Source organism: Tupaia chinensis, unplaced genomic scaffold (genome assembly GCF_000334495.1).
Source record: "Tupaia chinensis unplaced genomic scaffold, TupChi_1.0 Scaffold000275_1, whole genome shotgun sequence".
Classification (NCBI taxonomy): Eukaryota; Metazoa; Chordata; class Mammalia; order Scandentia; family Tupaiidae; genus Tupaia; species Tupaia belangeri.
The window spans coordinates 2,713,127-2,731,523 of NW_006159757.1; the positions used below are offsets into that span (position 1 = coordinate 2,713,127).

Consider the following 18,397-nt stretch of genomic DNA (forward strand, 5'->3'; position numbering starts at 1 on the left):
GGGACCAGCGCCCGCGGCCGGCTGCGGGCTGAGCTCGGCGTCCTTAACCATAGCGGACTTGCCTAGGGTCCCCAAGCAACCCGAATGCAAACTAGTTCACCGCCCCGGTCTGCTCAGTTCCCCGTTCCCACGGCACCTGGCACGAGGCCGCTATGGCCACATGTAGCAGGTTTAGTGCCACTGGAGTGCCAAAGCCCGATTCGCTTCCGACCAGAACCGCGCTCCCAAACCCGTGCCACCGCAGACGGAATCACCTCGAGGGTTTGTTTCAGTGGCTCTCGGTGTGCAGTGCCTGTCGGCGTGTGGAAAGGTCACCGAAAGAGTATTCGTGGTTGAGGCAAAGTAAGCAGGTAAACGGCCCAAGTGACATGGGGGGGGGGGGACGGCCGGGCGGGAGGGCGAAGCGGGATCGCAGGGCTCGAAGGAGAAAGACGAATCCGTTTCTGCACAACTGCACTGCCTTTTGTATCATCTTGAAAACACTAAAGTATCAAGGGCCCGAAAATCACACACAGTGCTATTAATCACGTTTTCTTTTAAAATGATAAGTCACGATGTATCGGTCATTTCCAAGTATTTCACACAAAGATCAAAAACAGTGACTTCATGAGTGTTAGGTATATCATGTGGCCCTGAAGCTTACATGCCCCTTTAAGATTTGTGACTGGTTTACCAATAGAAATTGAGGAAAATGGCAAAACACAAATGAATAAAAGCAGGTGGGTTTCATTTTTGCAACGGACTTGCAAAAGTTCTTGAAAGGTAAGTAGCTCATAGGGTGGACTTTGTTTAGCGTTCTCATTCTCTGCTGCGGTAATAGGGTAAAAGTGAACTTTTCACAACTTAGTCACGACTACGTAAAGCTTCATAGCATAGTTTATATTCTAAATCCGCCATAAATGGTGTGCCAGAAGCATATAGTTTGCCTCTTAATGGTAATCATCACTTTTTTATTTTACTTTATAATGACATCTCAAACTTTGCAGGTAGTGTATATGTATACATTCAAGTGTATATGTATAAATATACACATGCCTGTATACACGCACACACATATTATGATTTAGTTGGGAAAATCTGATTTTCACTATTATTAAAATCAGAATATTGTACTAGGAAGCTGAGTTTTCTCCTCACAAATCAAAGCATACCGTGACAGGAGAGGGTTAAACAATCAAGTTAGAAGCAGTTCACTGAAGAGACGCAATATGGAGAAGACTCAATTTTTTTCCTCATCCATTTCCTGTGTGATAAGAACTGCCTAACTTTAGAGGTTATGAATGTATAGAGATTTACATATCAACTTTAAGTCGCATATCAATTTAAACCCACACTTGATGCATTAAGCAACCTAGCGTAGGCTGGGTATATTCAATTAAGGCCACACGTACTTAACTGACTTGGTTTTCTCCTTCAGCTGAACAGTATGTGACTTTTTACTTCTAATTTCAAGACAAGTAGATGTAGGACTGGACAAACCTTCATTTTAAAATATTGCCTTTCTGGGGAACCAGGTCTAGGTTTATAAGGAATTGAGAAACAGCTGTAGTAAAATGAATTTTTATATCCAAAATTACCCAAACTTTTCCTAATAACATTAAGCTACATTTACTCCCCACCCCAGCTGCTGTAGGCTGTTTTTGAAATGATAACATTTTGGTTGGTCTTTCAATTTTCTTAATAAAGCAATTAGCTGGATCAATGAAGACAAACCTCGACAGCTCTTGGTTTTCCATATATGATTTACATAAATCCCTAATGCATATATTGAGCTGACTGTATATTTATTTTAAGAAAGAATGAGCAGCCCAGCCTCTAAAATCGAAGCAAAACACAACTACATTAATCAAAAAAATATTCAAATCCGTTCTGTTATAAAGCTCCATATATATCTACAGTCTATAAGGTAGAATATGCTTCATTAACATGTACACTTCTGAAATATTTATTTTCTCTTTAATTGCATGTGAATTAGTTAGAAGAAGCTGTAGGGAAGACCTCTTACTGACTTAAGCCTTCTCAGCAGTTTGTTAAATTCTAGCCTCAAATCCCTTGAGGCAATAGTGGATTCAAAGCAGCTTTTAATCATACTATAAGGAGGGTGAAGTAGTATGTAAGTAGGTCATAGAGAGAGAATTACAAGTGCATAGGTTATTGCCTTATTTAACAACTACAGTGTAACATAGTTTTCAAAGCACATTTGCTTTTCCCATTTAAAGTTATAAGCAAAACGAGAGTCAAATATAAAAGAAACCTCACTGTATATGGGACACGGGGACATGAACCAAGGAAAGCTTATGGAGTATAGCTGAGTTTAAATACTTTGGCTGCCAGATACATAAATAACATAGTGATTGCATAGGCACTTGATGTAGGTGCCAGAGGGAAACAAAATACACCACACACACACGCACACACACACACACCCATAGATTATTCACAAGTCTTCCCATTGTAGCTTTCATTTCTAATAGCTAGTCCGTTTCCGTGATCACAGCACATACACAATAGCCATCTTTAAAGATATAAATTTCAAAAGCTCTTGAGAAAACAAAACAAAAACACCCCCATCAAATACCACCTGATGAAAAGCTTAAATTTCTCAACTCACTGCTTTGGTAGAAAAAAATAATAAAAAACTAAAAACAACTCAATGGGGCCCTCTTTTTAATTTCCATGCAGTAATGAGCCATCAGGTATCATGTTTTGGCAGTTGAAATTATTTGGCAGACAGCTCCACTGGGCCGCTGTTGAACACTCAGTTTCAGTGAAGCTGTTTTATAGCCAAGGATCTTATCAACAGCAGTGAAAGGGGACTCAGCCATCAGTGGGCTCCTCTCGTGGACAGGAACTGGTTGGTGACACTGTCATGAGCTGACATCACTGGGGAAGAGGCTGTGCTGAGCAGCGAAGTTTTCTTATAGTTGTAGCTCCATTGTGGAAAAACCTTAAGTTCTTGTCTAACCCCATCCCCCTACCTTCCCTAATTGTCTCCTTTTTTTTTAATCAACTTGCTATTCATTTCCCAAACAAAAGGCAATTCAAGAATTGGAAGCACTTCAAGGGAAAGTTTCTGAATGACCTCATTTTATATGAGGCCTTCCAAGGCAAGCGAGTGCACTGTGCTGTTTCAGCTCCCCACTTTCCTTCTTGTCCCTCATTTCATACTGAGTTTTGTCCAGTGGCCATTGTTTGAGCGCTGAATCATCATTAGCATTTTAAAAAATTCTCAATAAAAACAGAGTGCTAATAAACGCATTTATATAGAGAGTACACATTGCTTGAATTGGAAGAATCCTTTTCCTGCCACCCACTCAATCAGTGAACCAGAATAGCCCATTGACTATAGATCTTTCCACATTTTTGCATAATGTCTTTACTATAATTTAGAGACTGGTGCCTGATACATCAAGATGAACATTTATTACCAGTTAATTTCCTTCTATTTTTTTTTTTATTATTCCTATGCACAACTTCCCACATAGTGATCTCTTTAAAAGCAGAAAGTATCTGCGACTCAACTGCAGAACATTGAGAGCATTGCTAACACTTGTCAGACAACTCAGAACAGTCACTTTTACTAAAGGATTTCTCTCCCATCTTACTTCTGGCTAGTCATTACAAGTCAGAATCCAAAACATCTTTCCCCTATCATATTTTTGAAATCAAATTTTATTAACATAGCTGTTTCAGTTAAAACAACAACAAAAAAAGCCCAGTGTGCACAGAGCCATTTGGAGCAACAAAATACAGGCCCTATACGGGGATTTCCCATCATTTCCAGGCAATAAATTGGAAATCCACATGAATTTTAAGTACCTGAGAGAGTATCTGACTTTTTGGCCATGTGTCTATTCTTGGCTTACTCCAATTTCATTAGCAACTCACAAAAATAAACAATTTTAAAAGTTCTTAAACAACAAATTCTTAAATATGTCTTTGCTTAGGTCCATAAAAGTATCACAATAAATATATCACCAATTACAAGTTTAAAATAAGTTATTTCTCTCCCCCTCTCATTTTGAAAGCTTCTGGAATGATCACTTTATCACATTTCTAGAATAATTTATGTGAAATTAAATGCCAAGAGAGGTGAAATAGTTATTCAGCTCTTATTTTCCATTTTTAAAGGGAACAGTAAGTAGTCACTCTCCCTTGAGAGCGGCTTCTACTGGATTTTGACAATCTTGTGTTTCTCTGAATCTGTTTCTAATAGAGCCAAAACACACGATAGTGAATTTATCTTCTTTCTGAGGACGCCCTCAAACTAAAGATGGTTTTTTGTATACATACCTTCGCACTTGGAATTGCGATGTCCCTCTAGAGTTTTCAGAAACGTCCATTCCATGGAGATGAAATGTGAGCACTCTGGGTCTCTCAGACCCAGAACCCAACCACCTCCTCACTTCCCTCTCTAACTCTTCCTTTCCCTTTTTTCCTTTCTCCATTATACAGCTACACTGCCTTGTTCTTTCTTTCTTTCTCTGTTTCCTCTTTCTTCTTTTTCTTTTTCCTTTTCTCTCAGATGGCAGCCAGACAACGTCAGAAGTTTTCCTCTAAAGCTGCATCTGAGAGGTAGGTGACTATCAAAGTGAAAAAAGGAGTTGGATGGGCTGCCTGTCTGCCAGAGAAATCAATTTTAACTTGCCTTGACCCAGGCTGATTTCTGAACTAGGAACAGCTGTCTTTGCAGAAAGCAGAGGGAATTCCTTTCCAGACATTATGGCCCAGAGTTGGGGAGGGGGGAGGTTGGAGGGAGAGGTGGTCTGTCTGTACACCATAAAGCGAGGAAATGGGATGTGAAAATTGTAAAGGAGAGGAGAAAGGCTTCCTGTCTAGCACCATGCACATGGAAGACACTTGAGGGTGTGCAGGGTGGGAGGAATGTTCTAGTGCCCTCTTGAATATTGCTGAGATTTGTCAGACTATTCCAGGTGTCCTTATCTGGTGCCAGCCTAGCTGTAGGAACAAAATTTATACTTATCAGAATGAGATTTTTATTTCCCTCACAGTCCAACCTTCAGCACTTCCGCCCCCACAACATATTTTCCCCAATTGACCAAAAGTTCTTCTCTCATTGTCAGATATTGTTAAGTTGAAAAAAAAAAAAAAAAGGAGAAATAACTGCTTGACAAAAAACAACAGCTGAGTAGCAACAGCTGGGAGGACACAGTTGTGGACAAAACATTAAGATCCCAGAGAAAGCTGCAACAGGTGGGGATGGTGAAAGAAAAAGAAGGTTGTGAGCTTTAGTGGGAGGGTTGTCTGAGACAGACCTTCAACCAAAGAGGGAGTCTGGGTATAACAGCCCCATTTGCCTAAATGTCTCTCTTTTTTCTGAACAAATACATCTTGAAGAAGAGTGAGGATTAAGAGAGCAAAAGCTTGGGTTTCTGTAAAATAAAACACATGAATCTACTTTATTTCCTGTGATAACTGATCCCACCAAAGGGATCTTGGCTATGAGGATCAGAGGATATCTGATCTGGAACATTCAGATCAGGCTCTTTAGGGCAAATACTACTTTTAAATTGAGTGAAAAGATTACAAGATTTAAGAACCAAACCTGCTGGATTCTGCATTTCATTCTGCCAAAGAGTTGACTGACACTAGGGACAAGTCATTTAATTTTCTGATTCATCAACTAGACCTTTGTCTTATACATGGCTATTTCTTCCTAGTGGAGATGAATGGCTGAAAAAATCAAAGCCTACCATGATCCTCAGATAAGAAGTACAATGTGTTAACCTAATTATTACTACAGTGATTATATAACCAAGCTATTAAAGTGACATGTAGGTTGAAAATACATCAAGGTTTTGAGCACAGGAAATTTATTTTTTTCCCTATAATATGGTTCAAATCTCTAGCCATTTTTAGCCTATGAAAGAGGTTTTTGAAAATCCCAGATGGTTTTTTTTATTTAAATTTGCTTTTGATGCTAATTCCCATGAAGTCCATTAGGAGAAAATTTCTTACTATTTTTCTTAAAAGAATTACCCAAAATCTTCATGGAGAGGTAGCATAGCAATCTATCCAAACTGAGTAGACTGTGTTATATCTTATCTTTATTGAAGATATATAACTGTTATCTAATTGTTTAGAGCCTCCGTTTTCTTTTAGTGCTAGTAGCTACCTTTGTCCTACTTCATGGAGGAGTATGGCCAAGGTGGGGGGAGAAGAGATGTGAATGACTTTGGGGTCTAAAGAAGAATGATTAAGCCAAAGGTTTTGTTTTGCTTTATTTTAATAATAGACATATTCAGGATATTCTAGTACCACCTTCCTTCCTCTCCTCAATTCTCTACCTGCCCATCCTTTAAGGTTCAGCTCACCTCCCTTTCTCTGCGTTTTATCACTTGGCCTCACCTCATCCACTGTTTTCTCTTTGATTCATAAGTGTTAGGAGGTGCTTGACGGGCCAGACTATTTTGAGCATAATACAGTCAGCTCTCTGCATCTATGGGTTCTGCATCTGGAGAATCAATGGCAGATCAAAAATGTTTGAGAAAACAAAACAAAACAAACACGAATCGTGTCTTTCCATGTGCAGATTTTTTCCCTGTCATTGTTCCCTAAACAATGCAGTGTAACAACTATTTACACTGTATTGGATGTTATAAGTGACTTAGAGATGGTTTACAGTATATAGGAGGATATACATAGGCTATATGTAGATCCTATTCCATCTTATATAAAGAATTTCATCATCTTGGATTTTGACCCCCACCGGGGTCCTGGAGCCACATACTAAGGGATGATTGTATATATACTTGTTGCTGATTATGATTCCAGCACAATATATTTTGACAACTTATACACATACAAATTCATGTTATAATCTCAAAATCCTTTAAAATTCTCTATTATTCATTCCAACATCTGCTCCCATTATATAGATTAAAGTCCAAGAGAAGCAAAGCATACCATGCTTTCATTCAAAGACCTCACGAACTATGAGGGGAGCAAACAAAGTTATCGAGGGAGTGGTTAGAATTCAGAAGCAAAAATGATGCTTTTAAAAACGTTTTTTTTTCTTAATTCCCTCAATTCTTTTCCCTTCATTACCATTCTCCATTTCTTCAGCCCTGTCTGGCACTGAAGGATGAGCATGGTTAACAGAACTGTGATTCAGGAAGGGTTGATCAGCTGAAACCATCAACAATGCCCAGCGATTTGACCTCAGATCATCAGTCGTGGTCTGTGGCTGAAATGTACAGTTTTCTCACTTTCTTCACTAACTAGGAAGCATTTACCAATTGGTCTATAATAGAAATGTATCACCAAAGAAAGAAATGGCTTTAAAATGTCAAATATTAATTATAGTTTCCATTTTGCCAGGGATGCTAAATCCTTATTTATAATCTCTTCCACTATGAGCTGTGTATCTATGGGCCTATGCTTTATCTCCCTTGTTCTCAGTTTCCCCATCTTTAAAATGGGAGTAACAACTACCTAACTCTTAGATATGTATAAGGATTAAATTATTCAAGACAAATAAAATCACTTACTGTAGTACCAAACTTAGAGTACATTGTTACTAAACTCTAGAACATTCTCTACTTCTATCATAAAACCCCACTCGCTAATCTTTGATGAAACATGGAACTACACTTGAGAAAGAAGACAAGAAGTCAGTCCTAATCCTATTGTTCTTGTAGCATTGATTTTCTCAGATACTTTTAAGGTCAACCGCCAAACCCAGAGGGATAGGAAGGATATGATTTATGGGGAGCAGGCAGGGAACATTCTGGTGTTTGGAATGAAGTCTCCATTTCTTTTCAATCAAGACAGTTTTCAAAGAGAAGGTCAATATGAACCCTCACTGCCACCAGGAAGTCATGCCACCCACCACCAAGTCAGTGAGTATTTACAGAGGATTCTTAAAGCATCTCTGAATGAGCAGGTAAGTCATCTTATAGGACCCCAAAGAGAGTGGGGGTCCCTGGCCAGGATATTAAAAAAGCAAAACATGATAAACATTGCAGCACCTACAGCCCTTATTTGACCACAATGGACAGCTTCGCTGGATGGATTAAAAACAGCTCATGAATTTCTGTATAAAGGCAGAACTGTGCCCATGCTACTCAGTTAACACACCTACTGGAAGCCAGCACCACTATCCTTCAGTTTCAACACAGAGTTCTTACTAATTGCAGCTGCAAGCTTTCTCAAGAAGGGGATGACAAAAGCCATGAACATGGGAAGTGTCTCGGCACTGTAACTTTAAACCCTAAGCTCTTCTTTATCATGACAAAATTCATTAACTGAATGATTTTACGTGAATATTCTAGTTTCTTTTTTTTTTTCATTGCAGGCAGGCTGGCAATCCCGCTTCATAAGCCCAAGTGATTCATCATGATCCTAAGCAGCCAATCCTGGGCAGGTCAGCCTGGAAGGGGCTGAGATAAGCAAGCGTTCAAGCTGCCCTCCTAACATATCACTCAGGGGTGGTGTCACCCTCTCTCCACAGATGCCATTTCCTATTAACTTTGATGGTCTTGACATACAAGAAAATGTGCTGGGATCGGTCACACAGTCAGAAGAAAGCTGTTGAGAAGATAAAAACACCTGTACATGATATTCGCTAAAGACATTCTAGGAAACAGAAGAGTGTGTTTGGGAACAAAGTGTTTCTCATTCCAAATCAGACTTAGGCAGCAGCATTTCTGAGATGAGTGGAGTTACATACACACACACACACACACACACACACACCACTCCCTTACATCTAGCTTCCATCTTTGTCAGATTTCTGCAGATTAGTGCCATATGATCGGAAAGGTGCTTCAACTCTGGGGCACTTCATCTCTATTCTGAGTAGGTTACAACATTAAAACCCCACATATCCTTTCTTTCTTTCGACACCCTCTTCCCAATGTCAGCTAAGTAAAAATGCTACAAAGTTTAATCCTTTCCAAACCACTGCCTCGTCTTTCCTACAGAACAAAAGTCACTGTTAGTTCAGAAAAACTCCCAAACCCAAAAGCAACTAGAAAAGCAATTAATAATTTTATAAAACAGAAACCTACCTCACAACAAATTCCCCAGGAATTATGAAAATGTGCAAAAATATTCAGTGATGGCTAATAAAGATGATCCCAGGAGGCATTATGGCCACTGACTGGATTTATACTGGTTACTGTTCAAAGTACAGATAAACACTACGGGACAGAAGATGCTGCTACACCAGTTACATTCTATTCATGACTTTTCTAGAAATCTCTATACAAAACATTATGTTGTACATATCTATTTTCCTTACTTATACGATTATGTAAAACCAGAGTCTGTTTCTCATCTACAAATTCTGAGACTTGAAATACTGAACAATCATTCCCACATGACATTCTTCCTTTTACATTTTACCTTTCTTTTCATCAGCTTGGGTGTTTCCAGGGCAGTGAGCAATGAACTTTCCATCAGCCACATTTTCACCTAATTAACCCCCCTGATTACAATAATTAGTATTGATTCACTCTTTGAATGATTTCCTAAGTATTCAAGCCCAATCTGTACTTGCTATAAAAGTTCTAGATATGAATATTAATCGAATTCTCTCCTTTATTTTTCAGCCCCCAAGGATATTTGACAATTGCATACACTCATTTTTTAAAAAAAAACTTGTCAGTTTATTTATTTCATTTTAACCAATAAAGGAATATTAATATGCTGAGGTTACAGATCTCAGTCTGTGGTCTGCTGAGCACATCTCTATGAATATTCCCAAGGCTCATGTATAAAGGGGCTCAGGGTGCCCTTATTACTGTCTGTTGAAAGAAACCATTTTTCTCATTTGAATTTTTTATCCTTCATTTTCTTCAGGTCTTGGTGTAGCATTAAGTTTTATTTTGGCATTTCTTTAGGTCACTGTCCAGAGGAATAATTACACAAGGAGGCTCACAGTGGATACTGATTATGTATCTTGTTACTGTCGTGGAAGTAGATGTAGACAAGTTTGCCAACTTCAGGCAACCTCACACCTTCCCCATCAGGCTAAAGGAAGAGACATCTATATCTTTGATGCCAGAATAGAGCAAAAAGGTAGAGGTGTCTCCAAATTCTGGAAGCCGGTAATAGATCGAACAACTACAGAAACAAACAAAGTCAGAAAAGAATTCCCTTGTTTCCAGACTTATGACTACCTAGGAAATAAAGTAACTAGAACACAATCAAATAATTGGTAATTTAGTTAAAAATTCAACATAGAGGTTTCCAAGTGATTTCTTTAAACATGCTGGTGACAAGCAGCTGCGGAGCATAGAAGACTACTTTTCTTCCAGACCACAAAAAATGGTCTTGTGACCTTTGTTTTAGAATAAAAAAATTCCCATGAAAACAGAATCTGAATATGTTGCTCATAGTGGGCCAGCCTCAGATATAAAGAATCACCAGTTACCTTTTATTAGCTCGTCCTAAAAGCAATTATTGGTATACCCGGTGGAATGAGTAGTTCAGATCCCATTGGAAATAAGAGAGCATAATAACTATGCATTTAAAATTCATCCTATTCACCATGGATAATTTTAAAAATATTATTATACTGCACGTATATGTTTTGGGTGGAATAAGGCTCTGAAAATATTGTCAACAGAAAACCTCCACTTGAGAAAGCAGTTCTATTTAGCTGGTAAAATTTATTATAATGATTCTGCATTCAATGTTTTCTAACATTTCAACTTAAGTTCAAAAAAGTGAAATTCATGTTTAAGCTCTAAAAAACAGCTAATGTTTCATAACTGTTTTCCTAAGTAATACATCTTATTCTTTATTTACTGAGAACATTGCTAATTTGAACCAAAATATAATCTAACAGGAAGCATTTGTAAATAAACATATGTACATATATGGATATATTTAATTTTGTTCTTTAAAATATTTTCCATTTTGTTTTTTAAAATGAGGTCCTTGATATTTCTCTATAAATTTAATAATATTTTTTGAAATATTGTACTGGCACAAGCAGCTAATTAAGCAAAACACCAAAATATTAGATAAGGTATATTCTTCATGAAAGTCAACCTTAGTAAGGTGATCTTTATGTAAAACAATTATTATTTTCTATTCTAGAAGCAGGTTTTTTTTAATTTAATGTGGGAATTAAAATAGTTTCAATATTTGAGAAGTTTGAAGTGAATTTTTCCATTTTCTCTTTTTTAAAGTCTCACCGTTCTCACCTTAGAAACTAATTCTTATAAAATGAAAAATATTTGAAGATGTACTGTTCACCCTGCATAGAAACACATTTTATGAGGACATAGCATAAATCAAAAGTCAATATATTCCATAGAGACCTTTGACTTAACAACTTAATAGGCTATATAATAATAGTTTGTGACCAAATTTGTAAGGACAAAAGTTCTTACTTGTCCTTGAATCCCTGAACTGTTTATCTACATGGATACCAAAGGAGAGGTAGAGACTAGAAATTATAATTTACTTAAACATTAAAAATATTTCTCTTAACTTCTCCTTCATGCTATGTTCCTTAAGTCCACCAAATGAGCAGATTTTAAATCCCGAGCATTAAATACCACAGAGGCAGGTCTGATCACAAGGCATTTACCACAATGATAATGGTATTACAAGCATTCTCAATCAATAAGTTTTCTTTCTGTAGTTAACAGAGAGGCAAGCAATAAATCTCTAACTTAATCCAACCAACATAGCTGCAAAATGCAAAGAGCTCTATGAACGGTAGACACTAAATTTTTTAAAAGCACAAAACCACAAACAAGCAGTTCTAAAAGCTCTTCCTTCTGTATAGTCTATACAAACAAGATTATAGGAGATAAAAAGGGTGTTGAGGAAAAAAAAAAAAAATAAAGCCCCAGACATGCATTAAGCTAGTTTGACAGCTCCATTGTTCAACCGGTCCCATTGTCAGACCCAAAGATGTATTCAGTGCTACGATGTCTGCTAGCAAATAAACAAAAGACTACATTTTTCAAAGCAGGATGCCAATTCTATCATAATTCTCTCTCTGCTTCCCGAAAGGTCAGTGGTGCCTCCTTCTTGGTATGTGATAGAACCTCAACACAGATGCAGGAAACAAATATTTGCTTTCAATACATGGGGACCCAGGACGCCATGCATGAACAGAGGTCTCCAAACAGGTACACATTTTGGCAAACAGGATAAAGTGATCCAAACCTGGCAACACAGGAGGACAATTTAGGTAGGCTAAGTCCAGATTAGAGCGGTATTTGGAACGCAAGTCTAATATGGAGTCTCCTCAGCTCCTTTTTCGGTGATTATTCCATGCAGAGTGCATAATAATGAAAGAGGCTTAGACATTGCAAAGGAAAAGACAAACCAAGAGCCAGATTTGGAGCCCTTAAAATTATCCACTGGCCACTCACAAATAGCAGCGAGCAAATACATGATATGCTTTCAAAAGGCAACTAGTACAAATAGAACTCGCACACGGCAGCCCTTCTCCTTTCTCTCGCTTGCTCTCTTTCTCCCAATCTCTTGGTCTCAATTTCATTTCCCCCTCTCTCTTTAGATTCTTTTTTCCCCCTTCTCTTCTAAGATAAGGAAGCTACTTAATTCCGAGCATGATTATTTTCTCAGCCAGCTCTAGAAACTGGAAAAGAATACATTAAAAACAAAGGACACAACATACCTTAAAAGCAGCTCCTCATTTCTCATAGTAACAGCGGATTTGGGACAGCGCATGCTTTCTACACTGATAGTCTCAACAAAAGCCAGTTCAGAAGTGCGCTCAAACATCAATGCCACAGTCACTGTTTGCTAATGCGCACTCTCTCCTCTCTCTCTCTCTCTCTCTCTCTCTCTTTCCCCACTCTTTTCTCTAGTCAAATGCTGAATAGTGGAGCAAAGGGGTTCCTGCAGATTCACTAAGTAGAAATAATCCTCTCTGACAAGTTATGTTGTCTAGGCATATTTTTACACTAATACACTGTGCTGCCTATAGGGGTCTTGTTTGCATTCACTCAAGCCCGGCTGGTGTTAGTTCTCCTAATTACCATCTTAAAAAACGGGAAAGATAAATAAGCAACTCATTTACCTTTGCCTTATACATTTAATAGCAAAACCAATTTCACTGTTTCCTTTTGCTGTTAACTGTCAGCAAGCATCGCAGATGACTAACTAAAGATTTGGATAGGTCAGTGTGCTAAAAAGGATTATTGTCTCTCTTTTCTGGGACACTGCATTCACAGTTGGATTCATCTGTTCCTCTTCTCTTGTCCTCAGAAAGAGTGACAAGGTCAAGAACCTTAGCCCCACCCTGGGTCATAGATGCAGAGGACAGAGATTGGGGAACTTGGAAATATTTTAACTCTGTGCACACCAGAGTTCTCATAAATCAGAGCATCATTCACCTGAAGCAGGGACTCTGAAGGAGGGAGGCAGTGCAAGAACTGTTTGGTCACTTTGAAGTCCTAATTTACATCAGAACATCATCCTGTCATCCTCAAGAGACCAATGAGTTGCTCTTTTCCAAAATAAGAAAAACTTGCTTCCCTACTTCATTATACTCACAGGGCTTCATGTATACAATTCACCAGGAAAATACACATTGGACTCCTGTTTATTGGAATTAGAAAAATTCCAAGCCGATTAGCCAAGTGAAATACAAGTTAAACAGGCACAAAAGGCAAGATGCTGTGGACTGAACAACCAGTTGTCTGAACGTGAAAGCTAAGGTGCCACTCCAGGAGGCATGTGCTGACTGCAAGCAAGGGACGCTCTCAGCTTGGATGGCACAGTACGGAATAGCTTGAAGTGGACCTGAACTACTGAACACTGATCTCAGTCCTGTCCTCCAACAGTACAATGTGCAACTTGGTAATAATCTGGACTCAGATCTTTAGCGGGAGTAATATTAGGGTGAGGAAAATAATGGTATATTCTGTTCCTCCCCTGTGTGAAGCTCTGGAACCTACTCCAATATCTTACTAGATCTCTGACCTCTGAACTTGGAATTCATCCACAGCTTGGGAAATGGTGATGCTCTTGGCAGAGAGGGTGGTGAAGTTTCTTTAATCTCTGCTGCACGGTAATTTTGCTTAGTGTATCAACTGGACTAAGGAAAATAAGCAAAGGATAACAGTTGTCACTCCGTTGCTAGATAGTGATAAGACATGAAGAATCACTTGACAAAGGTCACATTATGAAATGAGAACCTTGTTCCTAAAGCAAAACCATTTTTACATATCCTTACTTCGTTATAACATAGGGAGTGATAGAGTGAATATATACAAATGAATGACCTTTCCAGGATATAATACCATACAAAACATATGGTGTTCCTTAGAAGCAAGAGAAGCATTCTGTAAATGAGTTTGGAACCAGAGAGACCTTAGGGAGATAGAGGTTGAGCCTGTTCCCTCCATGACTTGTGCTAAATGCCAGCACAAGTCTCTTAACCTCTCTTTGGTCCTCTTTGGCCCAGCAGTAAAAAGGAGATAGCACATGTTAATTTTTCTTAAAACATATGACGTGCTTGTAATAAGACTGGGTGTGTTTGGTCAATGAAAATGTTAATCAAAAGTAGAACAATTAAAAAAATAAATTAAAAAAAAATTAAAAAAATTAAGTAGAACAATTACACTCAACCAACCATGGATTTTGTCTCTTAGAGAAAGGTAAAAATATACTGCTTAAACACAAAGCCCTTTTCAGCATACTTCCATACAGTTTCTAAGGGGAGCTACACTTGGAGGCAAGTGCTAATATATAACCATAATGCATTCACTTAACCATAAATAGAGCTATGGCACTGGAAACCCATGCTGCAGTGGATGGGGCTCTTCCTCTATTGAAATGAATTTCAGTTCCATAGTAGTAATGACTGGAATTGAAACCAACCGTTAAATATTTTATATTCTTCCCACTTCTTTTTTAGTCTAGGGATCTAAATAATGAGAAAGCGATTAAAGTAAGAGTTTAGTTCTTGCCCAAACTCCACTGAAATGGAAGATTGAGGCCCTTACGTCCACCAGTTGCACATGCTGAACTTGGGGTTATAAAGATGAGTGACTAGAAAGATGTTGTTTATAACCTTTACATATTGTATACATGGTTAAGTCTTTGACCCCAAATGTACACTGAATTCATCTTTGGACTTCTTAACACACCCAATGGACTATCTTTCCCTTTGCTGGGGCTTAATAAATATTTGTTAAATAAAAGAAATGAATTTAACTACTGGAACTGTGGAGAAAGAGTACTTTAATTTTCAAAATTTCTTTATGTAGCTTCCTTAACAAAAATGTAAAAACAAAAAACCAACACGTTTTATTCTAATTTAGGCACTGGTTGGTACAGATGACAAGACAGACATTCCTTTCATGCTACCATGTTTTAAATTTCAAGACCTTTTCATATCTGGCAGTTCATTTAATCCCTACAACAACACTGTAGGACAGGCAGAGCTGGTACCACTTCCCTCTCAGGCAAAAAAGTCCAAATGCAGACATAGAGTGACTTACCCACAAAGGATGCAATAATGACCAAGCTTGAGAGCTCCACAGGGCCACCTTCTTTCTACTGCACCACAGTGCATCCCATGCCCTACTGTGGGCAGTGTTCACTGACACAACCTTCCTAGCAAGACACAGGGTGTTTTTGCTTTTTGCTTTTAATTTGACATAGGGTGCGTGAACTCACTGAAGAGAGACAGAGAGTAGGGACAGTAGTAAAAAAGCACCCCATGGAGGGGATGACCACACCAAATTCCCTTTTCTTTTCTTCTTCTCTCAGAATTTCCCAACATGTGCCCAATACGTTTTTCAAGCTGCCAGGTCCAGAATTCAAACAGTGCAGTTGGCCATGTGGGATCCAGCTGCCTCAACCACCACACCAGCAGCTGGCCCTCAAGACACTGTTTTTTGTTTTTGTTTTTGTTTTGAGAGAGATTTTTGCTATAGGGTGTGTGTGTCCACCAGAGAGACAGACAAAGACAGAGAGACAGAAAGTGAGAAATCACACCTCCCTAGACGGGATGGCCACACTGCAATCCCTTCTTCTCCTTTCCCCTCTCTGGATTTTGAGCACACATGCACATGCACCCAACATGAGTTTTAAGCTGCTGGGTCTGGGACTCGAACTGCGATAGACTATGTGAGAGTCCAGCGACATAACCATTATGCCATCTATCGGTCCCCAAGACACAGTTTTTAAGAGTACGTAGTGTAATGAATCTTTTACACAAACGCTTACTTTTAAAAAATTTCTTTGACTAGAGAAAGAGAGAGACAGAGACCACTGACAGAGTTTTGCCATGCTGCAAAACTCCTCAACCCTCGCCAGCCCTCTGGTGAGCCAGGATCATAAGTGCAAACATAGTCATGCCTGGCCTGGGCAGATTGGGCTGAGACCCAAACCCAGGGCCTTTCCACATGGTGCTAATATGGCTTCCCATGTGATAGACTAGAGAGTAAGTCTACCCAGGATAGATATTAAGTTCGGGAAAAATTAGTTAAAAGGTTATGTCTCATACACTAGTAGAGAAATTCCTTTCAAACTTAATTCCAAATGAAGATTGAGTTGAGACCAGACAAAGGACTTTGAGGAGTAAATTATTAATATTATTTTTAGGTCATCATAATGGTTAATTTTAACAATCTTTTTAAAAATAATTATTTATTTATTCAATTCCATTTGTTATTATTATTTTTAAAAATTTGACCAAAGACAGAGAGAAAGAGAAAGGGAAAGTGAGAAAGCAAGTTGCCAGGTCTGGGACTCAAACCGCAGTCAACCATGTGGGAATCCAGTGCCTTTAACCACCATGACACCTGACAGCCCTAATTTTAACAATCTTGATTATTACTAAATTTAGTTTGTAAGGAAATTTTTTCCAAAATAATTATAGCAGTAATCAACCAAGAGAAATAATAACACAAAAATTTGGCTTATCTCAATGCTTCTGTACTCAAAAAGATGTTTTAACTATCTAAATTAAATTTTTACCGAATACTACAAACTTGGTGAGGGAGAAAATAGAGAAGCCCTTCTATGGGGGGAGCACTGGTCAATGAGCTGAGGATTGGCCGGCTTCCTGACCTTTCTGGATTTGATTTTCCTAAAAGTTTTTAGAAAGGCAAATTATGTGTGCATTTATTTCTGTTATGGCAATTTCCAGGCTAAAAAGTGAAATTTCCAATGCAACATTAATGACTTTTTCCTGCCCTCTGTGCCTCGTCTTTGCATTTTTACATTTACATTGTAAAAGTAACAAAAAGTACCATTTCAAGGGAAATGTATACAATGAAGTGTGCTAGGGAGGTAGGGCCTGGAAAAACCAATTTCTTTTTTGATGAAGGATGGACACCATACAACCAACTCTAGCCAGCCTCTCAGATCCATAGCCTAAAAGAAAGATCTTGGAAGGTGGAGGCATCGAGTTTCAAATACCAAGAATTGACAGGATTAATCAAGAAACATCATATTATTGTGAGAGATGAAAATAAACAATTTTCGAAGTGAATACAAAGTAATGGCCAAGATCTAAAAGAAATAGATGTCCAGCATAGAAAGTGCAGGTTACATACTAGCTACACAGCAACCCTGATAAATATTTGTGTGAATGGATGAATTTTCTTCCATTCTGCTGATAGTGAGAAGATGAAAACCTCCTCTGACTTGATCTGTCAACCTCAGAGGAAGCATCTCTATCTGTGTGATGGTGGCAAAGCAGAGACATTCATTAGTGGACAAGCCCAGGGCAGCACTAGGGATGGGAGCTGAGAACTCATGGAATCTGGGGGCAATCCTGTTCTTCTAGACCCTTGTGCCCCTTCTGCCTTGGGAAGAAAACTGTCAATGCCATTAACACCACCTGAAATATAAAACTGATAGTTGGTTTAATGTAAAACCTAACCAGTATTGGTTAAAAAAAAAAAAAAAGGATTTGGTGGTAATCTGAGGAACTATGTAACATGAGTTCTTTTCCCTTGGGCACTCAAAAATTCCCTTCAAGTCATGCTTTGGAAGCAGGTGACAGTCATCCCAGTAACAAACCCAAGGGTCCTGAATTTCAAACAGACATTCCTTCTACAAGGCATAGGGCTCTTCACTCATTTTCAAAATGGAGCTGTTTTCTAGGATGAATGAGACATATGGATGAATAATTACCAAGAATAACTGTAAAGCCTCTTCAAGTGACAAAGTGTCATATTTAAACCATAAGACTGTATAAATAATAAACCATGAAATACTGAGAACTCTAAGAAGCCATTTCGAAACAGGTACTAGAAAAATTTAAGAGTTATCACTGTAAAGAGTAATAATGACTGCTCGCTATAAATGAAAACAGATACTAAGAACTGGCTGAGAGAACATATATCTGCTTAGGTAGAGAAAGGTCCATTGAAGACAAGAAGAAGAAAGTAAAGGATTTCCTCTTTTTTTTTTTTTTTTGGAG

The 18,397-nt window shown here is 38.4% G+C and overlaps 1 protein-coding gene across 12 annotated transcripts in view; it reads right to left on the reverse strand.

Annotated features, from left to right (window-relative positions):
- CELF2 (CUGBP Elav-like family member 2) overlaps nucleotides 1-18,397 on the reverse strand; it is a 744,392-nt gene that overhangs the window by 360,145 nt on the left and 365,850 nt on the right. For 3 of the 12 annotated variants that reach the window (XM_014588405.2, XM_027772456.1, XM_014588403.2), the window contains exon 1: nucleotides 12,629-12,821. The exons of 8 other annotated variants lie outside the window; for them this stretch is intronic. In XM_014588405.2, coding sequence (XP_014443891.1) covers nucleotides 12,629-12,735 — 107 coding nt within the window. In that variant the 5' untranslated portion in view covers nucleotides 12,736-12,821. Of the gene's footprint in view, nucleotides 1-12,628; nucleotides 12,826-18,397 lie in introns of those variants that run through there. One more of the 12 variants, XM_027772464.1, reaches the window with a different exon arrangement.